We start from the raw sequence: 8,308 nt of genomic DNA, 5'->3' as shown, positions 1-8,308 counted from the left end.
TTAGCACTACATGTCCTTAACTTTTCAACTTGTAACTGTAAGTTCTAGATGAAGTGTCCTTAACTTTTGAGCTTGTTAGTCTAAGTTCAGGATCTATTGTCCTTAACTTTTGGGCTTCTTAGCCTAACTTCAGGATCTATTGTCCTCAACTTTTGAGCTTGTTAGTCTAAGTTTAGGACTTCAGGACCTATTGTCCTTAATTTTTTAACTTGTAACTGTAAGTTCAGGACTTATTGTCCTTAGCTTTTGGGCTTCTTAGCCTAAGTTTAGGACCTATTGTCCTTAACTTTTGAGCTTGTTAGTCTAAGTTCAGGACTTTAGGACCTATTGTCCTTAACTTTTGAACTTGTAACTGTAAGTTCAGGACCTATTGTCCTTAACTTTTGAACTTTTGAACATATAACCCTAAGTTCAGGACTACATGTCCTTAACTTTTGAACTTGATTTGTGTTGGTGCTCCAAGCAAAGCCCTACCAGCACCAGCAGCCATTTGTCTTCTACCCAAACCAAAAATTTAAAAATCCCCCAAAAATTGAGACAGAGATCAAACAAGCCTTAGGATAAACCAAAAGTTAGGTTGAAACCAACTTACCCTACGAGACGGAAAGCCATTAGCGACACGACAATCTTCCTTTGAAACAAAACGAACAAACTCTAAACAGCCATTGTCGGGGCTCCGGTTCTATGGAAGAAAGGGTAAAAATGTCTTTTCATATTAATTTTAGTAGAGTAGTGGCTATTTTTGCTCAACATTAGAATTGCTGGATAAAAAATAAATATCACCTTAAATAGTAGTTATCTCACGCCATTTTCACTCGAATTAGCTAGATGTAGAAGAAAATTAAAACTTAAATAGAAAAAGCTCATTCGGTCCTTTCCTTGAAATTAGTTAATTTATCCGCGATTCACGTATTCGTAAAAAGAGAATCAAAATATGGATAATTAATTATTGCTAGAATTTTTATAATAAAATTTCTTTGTATACTAATCAAAAAGGTATTCTAGGAGAGATAAATATAATTTTTAACCTCATGGTATTGAGATAGTCCATCCAGTGTCTCAAAGACAACATATTAAAACAACATAAATAAAAAAAAAGAATTTACCTCCAAAACAAAAGCCAGAAGTAAAATCGCATCTCATGAAAGTTTTACCATGGAGGCTGAATTTATAGCCTTAGATAAAGTCGGTGAAGAAGTTGAATGGCTCCGGAATTTTTTGGAAGATATTCTATTTTGGCCTAAATCGTTGGCACCAGTATGCATACATTGCGATAGTCAAGCGGCAATTGGAAGAGCTGGGAGCATTATGTATAACGGTAAATATTGTCATACACGACGAAGACATAAAACCGTTAGGCAACTATTTTCTAGGGGGATCATCACAATTGACTATGTAAAGTCAAGTGACAATCTGTCGGATCCACTTATAAAAGGCCTAACTAGAGAGGTAATTGAAAGATCATCGAAGGAATCGGACTATGGTAGAGGACAAGTCATTGTGGCGGTAACTCTACCTAGAAAACTGGAGATCCTAAGATCTAGGTTCAAGGAGATCAAATAAAGTCATTAATGACGATTCAACATTGTCAATTAAAACATTTGGTTCATTCTCGTGATGAGACAATGTTCAGTACCAAGGATAAAACATTAAGGCTTTTTAATGGTTTCTAAATTTGATACAGGAAGAGTGTATCTACGGGATGACACATTTAGGAATCACCTATGTAAGTGTGAATTGTTAGCCGCTTCAAGGAGAATTTTGCAAGGTCAGTTCTCTACGCATTTATGAAACCAGACAGTGTTCATGGCTGAAACAAATACAACAATGAGAACAAAAGACGGTTAAGGGTTGATTGTGTGACTTATGGTTGTCTAGGTATACACACAAGTTTGAAGGTTCAAAGATATCCAATCTACCGATTGATCGAGTATATCCGACATAAGTTCACTATGAAAAGTTCAAAAGGAAACCTACTTATCTAGATGCAATTAATTCTTGCTTGTAAATCATACAGTTTTTCATACATAGTTCTATGATTAGCTATTTCCCATTCATGTGGGGGATTGTTGGGTTTAAGCTTCTTAGAGCTTAAAATATAGTGAATGAGAAAAGACGAAAAATGAAATTTTTTGAATTTGCCTCTTTGACAAAGGGACATTCTCCCATATTGGAGGAGGAAAAGAGTTTTGATGGGTATATATACAATTGCACTTCTTCTAGCTTTTAAAGAGTTGAGAAGAAAGCAAGCCTCGCATCGTCGTTATCGTTGCTCACTCGGCTCGGCTTCAGCTTCTGATTCGAATTTGGTCAAATGATTTGATTGATTAAATGTTTGGACCAAATTTATTTGTTAATATTAATGCAATATTAATTAATCCAAATTAGACCGTTTCTATAACGATAATTCAATTTTCCTCTGTTTTAATTTTTCCGTTATAATTTGAATTTGGCACTTTGCATAAATGGTCGTTTTGTAAAATAGCCATTTTGAGTTGCAACTTTACATGAAGAGTTGTAACTCTTCAATATTACCCAACGTTTTAGCTATAATACATGAAGTACCGCTACACTAGTGAAGGTAATCTGTTCTATCCTAGGAGGAAATAATCCTAAACCTCGGGTACTAGTAGGGGATTAAATCACAATTGTTCTTTGAGTTTGTTGTCACTGGGGTTTGAAGTACCACTACACTAGTGAGGGCAATCCGTTCTATCCTGAGAGGAAATAATCTTATATCTCGGGTAATAGAAGCGGATTAAGTTCCTTAAGGAAACACTGTGAATTCAGTGGGCTCGGAAAAATTCTGTTCTTCTACATTTCTGGTTTTATATCATTTTTATTTTTGAATATATTTTTGAATACAAGAATATAACAAGCTTAAGGAACTAAATTTGTTTTAGCTTTCTGTAGTCATCTTATAATCGGTTTGTGGGAGACTAGATCCTAGTGATTTCTACTCTAAGTTTGGAGACTAAAATCTTCAGATTTTCTACTCCTTGGTTGACATTATGAGATTAAAATCTTTGTGATTTTCTATTTATTTTGTATTTTGTTTGAAGAAATAAAATCTTCACCGTGGTATTTAATGTGTTTATGTTAAAGTTATTCGGTTTGGAGATTTTAAATACTTCATCGTTAATTAATTTTGTTTGTGTTTTGTGATTAACAGAAATGACAGAAACAGGAACCCCCGTGGTTGGCTCTACGAGTAATGTTGCTACTTCCAGTCGTTCTGTGCCACCACCAGCTCCGACGAAAAAGCCCGAAAATTTTCCAGAATTGATTTCAAACGTTGGCAACAAAAGATGTTTTTCTATTTGACTACTTTGAGTCTATAGAAGTTCATCAAGGAGGACGTTCCGGTTCTGCCGAAATCAACTCCTGATAATGAACGTTTTGTTGTGATTGAGGCATGGAAGCACTTAGATTTCTTGTGCAAGAATTACATTCTTAGCAGACTGGAGGATGATCTTTGCAACGTCTATAGTAATGCAGAAACTTCTAAAGAACTATGGAATGAGTTGGAAAGAAGTATAAAACCGAGGATGCCGGTTTGAAGAAGTTTGTTGCAGCCAAATTTTTGGACTACAAGATGGTAGACAACAAGCCTATCATTATCCAAGTTCAAGAGCTGCAAGTTATAATCCATGATCTCCTTGCTGAAGGTATAATTCGAATTAATGTTTCTGTTGAAAGTATTAATTTAGTTATTAATTACGAATTTTTTATTGAAGGTTTGGTCATCAATGAGGCATTTCAAATTGTAGCAATGATTGAGAAGTTGCCTCCTTTATGGAGAAACTTTAAGAACTACTTGAAACATAAGCTCAAGGAGATGAAACTCGAAGGTCTCATTGTTCGATTGAGGATCGAAGAGGACAATAAAGCTGCAGAAAAGAAGACACATGGGAACTCAACAATTATAGGAGCAAATATTGTTGAGACTGCTCCAACTAATCCAAAAAAGAGGAAGAAGTCTTCTGGACCAAACAGCTATCCCAGCAAGAAGAAATTCAAAGGAAACTGCCACAACTATGGAAAGGTTGGACACAAAGCTGCAGAATGTCGTGCTCCAAAGAAAAAGAAGAAAAAGGGTCAAGCAAGTATGGTTGAAACAAATGATAATATTGATGACTTGTGCGCTATGCTGTATGAATGAAACTTAGTGGGAAATCCTTAGGAGTGGTAGATTGATTCTAGAGCCACCTGCCATATTTGTGCTATTAGAGAAGCATTTGCTTCATATGCTCCTGCTAGACCCGATGAACAATTTTTATGAGAAATTCTGCAACAGTTAAAATTGAGTGTTATGGAAAAATATTCTTGAAGATGACCTCTGGTAAAGTGGTGACTTTGAACAACGTTTGTCATGTTCTTGAAATAAGGAAGAACTTAGTTTCTATTTCACTTCTCGTCAAGAACGGGTTTAAGTGTGTTTTTGTTTCTGACAAAGTTGTAATAAGTAAGAACATGGTGTACTTAGGAAAAGATTATCTTACTGAAGGACTTTTTAAGCTGAATGTAATGGTTGTTGACAATAATAAAATTTCAGCTTCTTCATACTTACTTGAGTCAAATGATTTATGGCATATACGTTTGGGACATGTCAATTATAAAACCTTGCGAAAAATAATTAATTTGGAACTATTCCCTAAGTTTGAATGCGGCAAATCAAAATGTCAAATATGTGCAGAATCTAAGTATGTTAAACATCCTTATAAGTCAGTTGAAAGGAATTCAAATCCTTTAGACTTAATTCACACAGATATTTGCGACATAAAATCAATACCATCTCACGATGGAAAGAAGTATTTCATAACTTTTATTGATGACAATACTCGATATTGCTATGTTTACTTACTTAATAGTAAAGATAAAGCAATAGATGCATTCAAGCAATATAAAAATAAAGTTGAAATGCAACTTAACAAGAAAATCAAAATGATAAGAAGTGATAGGGTGGTGAATATGAATCTCCTTTTGAACAGATATGTTTAGAATCTGGAATTATTCATCAAACAACGGCCCCTTACATGGCCCAATCCAATGGGATTGCGAAAAGAAAGAATCGATCATTAAAGGAAATGATGAACACTCTATTGATAAGTTCTAGTTTGCCACAGAATTGTGGGGGGGGGGGGGAAGCCATTCTTACAGGTAACCGGATATTAAACCGAGTACCCCATTGCAAAGCGTAGTCCATTCTATATGAAAAATAGAAATGAAAGAAACCCAACTTGAATTATTTTAAAATGTGGGGGTGTTTGACGAAAGTGCAAGTTCCTAAACCCCAAAGGGTAAAGATAAGACCAAAAACCGTTGATTGTGTTTTCATAGGATATGCAACAAATAGTAAAGCATATCGATTTGTAGTTCATAAGTCAGAAAATCCCGACAGTCATAATAATACGGTTATAGAATCAGATAATGCTGAATTTTTCGAAAATATATATCACCTATAAATAAAATGTGAGTCGATTGGTGAAGGATATAAACGACTTCGAGAAGAAAAAAAAAGAAAGCACGTATAATCAGGAGGATCCAAGACGTAGTAAACGTCAAAGAACGTCTACTTCATTTGGACCAGATTTTATGACTTTCTTATTGAAAAATGAGCCTCGAACATTTAAAGAAGCTATGACTTCTTCCGAATCATTATTTTGGAAAGAGGCAGTCAATAGTGAAATAGAATCCATACTGAACAAGCATACATGAGAATTGGTTGATCTTAGGGTTCTAAATGGATTTTTAAGAGAAAAATGAAAGATGATGGTACTATTGACAAATATAAGGCAAGACTTGTGGTAAAAGGATACATACAACGAGAAGTTCTTGACTATTTTGATACATACTCTCCAATTACAAGAATTACATCCATACGACCACTAGTAGCATTAGTTGCGGTATATGGTCTTGAAATTCATCAAATAGACGTTAAAACGGTCTTCTTAAATGGAGATTTGGAGAAATATATTTACATGGAACAACCCAGAGGGCTTGTGGTTCCAGGTAAAGAAAAGAAGGTATGTAGACTTATTAAGTTGTTTTACGGACTAAAATAGTACCCAAATAATGACATGCGAAATTTGACCAAACAATGTTGTCAAATGGTTTTAAGATAAATGAATGTGATAAATATGTGTACATTAAAAATATTACAAATTACATAGTGATTGTTTGCCTATATATGGATGATATGCTGATAATGAGTAATGACATTGCCAACATAAATGTGACCAAGCATATGTTAACTAGCAAGCTTGATATGAAAGACTTTGGAGTTGGCGATTTAATTCTGGGTATTAAGATCCATAAGACTCCTCAAGGTCTGGCTTTGTCGCAATCTCATTACATACAAAAAGTACTTAAAAAATTCAAGTACTTAGATTTTAAAGTTGCAAAGACTCCAATTGACGTGAATCTTGCACTTGCAAAGAACAAAGGTCAAAACATATCACAATTGGATTATGATCGTATGTTGGGATGTTTAATGTATATCATAAATTGTACTCGACTAGATATAGCTTGTGCTATAAGTAAATTGAATCGATACACAAATAATCTAGGTCAATCGCATTGGATGGGGATGAAACGAGTTTTGGGATATTTAAATCATACCCAAGACTTTGCTTTGCACTATAGTAATTATCTTGTAGTGATTGAGGGATACTGTGATGCAAGTTTGATCACCGGTTCAACTGATTCTAAGTCCACAGGTGGATATGTATTCACTATTGGTGGAGGAGCAGTATCTTGGAAGTCACCCAAACAAATGAGTATGGCCTGCTCTACAATGGAGGCTGAATTTATAGCCTTAGATAAAGCCGGTGAAGAATCTGAATGACTCCGGAATTTCTTGGAAGATATTCCATTTTAGCCCAAACTGTTGGCACCAATATGCATACATTGCGATAGTCAAGCGGTAATTGGAAGGGCTGGGAGCATTATGCATAATGGTAAATCTCGTCATATACGACAAAGACATAAAACCGTTAGGCAACTACTCTCTAGGGGGATCATCACAATTGACTACGTAAAGTCAAGAGACAATATGTTGGATCCACTTACAAAAGGCCTAACTAAAGAGGTAGTTGAAAGATCATCGAGGGGAATTGGACTATGGATGAGGACAAGTCACTGTGGCGGTAACTCCACCTAGAAGACTGGATATCCCAAGATCTAGGTTCGTGGAGATCAAACAAAGTCATTAATGACGATTCAACATTGTCAACTAAAATTTTTGGTCCATTCTCGTGATGAGACAATGTTCAGTACCAAGGATAAAACATTAAGGCTTTTTAATGGTTTCTAAATTTGATACCGGGTATATAAAAGAGTGTATCTACGGAATGACACATTTAGGAATCACCTATGTAAGTGTGAAGTGTTAACCGCTTCAAGGAGAATTTTGCAAGGCCAGAATTCTACGCACTTATGAAACCAGGTGGCGTTCATGGCTGAAACGAACACAACACTGAGAACCAAAGACGATCAAGGGTTAGTTTTATGACTTATGGTTGTCTAGGTATACACCAAAGTTCGACGGTTCAAAGATATCAAATCTACCAATTGATCGAGTATATCCGACATAAGTCACTACAGAAAGTTCAAAGAGAAACATACTTATCTAGATGCGATTAATCCTTACTTGTAAATCACATAGTTTTTCATGCATATTTAAGTTATATAGCCATTCCCCATTCATGTGTGGGATTGTTGTGTTTAAGCTTCTTAGAGTTTAAAATAGAATGAATAGGAAATGGAGGAAAAATAAAAAATTTTGAATTTCCCTCTTTGACAAAGGGACATTCTCCCATATTGGGGGAGGAAAAGAGTTTTGATGGGTATATATATAATTGTACTTATTCTAGCTCTTAAAGAGTTGAGAAGAAGACAAGCCTCGCGCCATCATCTTCGCTCACTCGCTCGGCTCAGCTTCAGCTTCGGCTTTGGAGTTTGAGTTGATTTTGGATTTGGATTTGGTCAAATGATTTGATTGATTGATTAATTTTTTGGACCAAATTTATTTGTTAATATTAACACAATATTAATTAATCTAAATCAGACCATTTTTGTAACGGTAAATTTTCCTCCGTCTTAATTTTTTCGTTATAGTTTGAATTTGGCACTTTGCATAAATGGCCGTTTTATAAAACAACCATTTTGAGTTTCAACCTTACATGAAGAGTTGTAACTCTTCAATATTACCTAATGTTTTGGCTATACATTAATGAACTCTCCCTCAGATTTTCCTAACGAAAATTCTGATTTCTCCTTCTTCTTTCTGCATTGTTTTAACAGAAAA

The 8,308-nt window shown here is 35.0% G+C and overlaps 1 protein-coding gene across 1 annotated transcript; it reads left to right on the top strand.

The window, feature by feature from the left end:
• The first annotated feature begins 6,190 nt into the window (after positions 1–6,190).
• LOC138870604 (secreted RxLR effector protein 161-like) lies at positions 6,191–6,847 on the top strand. The gene has a single exon (XM_070148427.1). The coding sequence runs from the start codon at positions 6,191–6,193 to the stop codon at positions 6,845–6,847; it is 657 nt and encodes a 218-aa protein (XP_070004528.1).
• Positions 6,848–8,308: the final 1,461 nt, after the last annotated feature.

The sequence above is a fragment of the Nicotiana sylvestris genome, chromosome 6 (genome assembly GCF_000393655.2).
Source record: "Nicotiana sylvestris chromosome 6, ASM39365v2, whole genome shotgun sequence".
In the NCBI taxonomy this organism is placed as follows: domain Eukaryota; kingdom Viridiplantae; phylum Streptophyta; class Magnoliopsida; order Solanales; family Solanaceae; genus Nicotiana; species Nicotiana sylvestris.
The sequence above is the reverse complement of the archived record's forward strand: the minus strand, read 5'-3'. Positions and strand labels throughout refer to the sequence as shown.

Excerpts from the sequence above, each read along its gene's own strand:
- LOC138870604 (XM_070148427.1), top strand. The coding sequence starts at position 6,191 with ATGGATGATATGCTGATAATGAGTAATGACATTGCCAACATAAATGTG.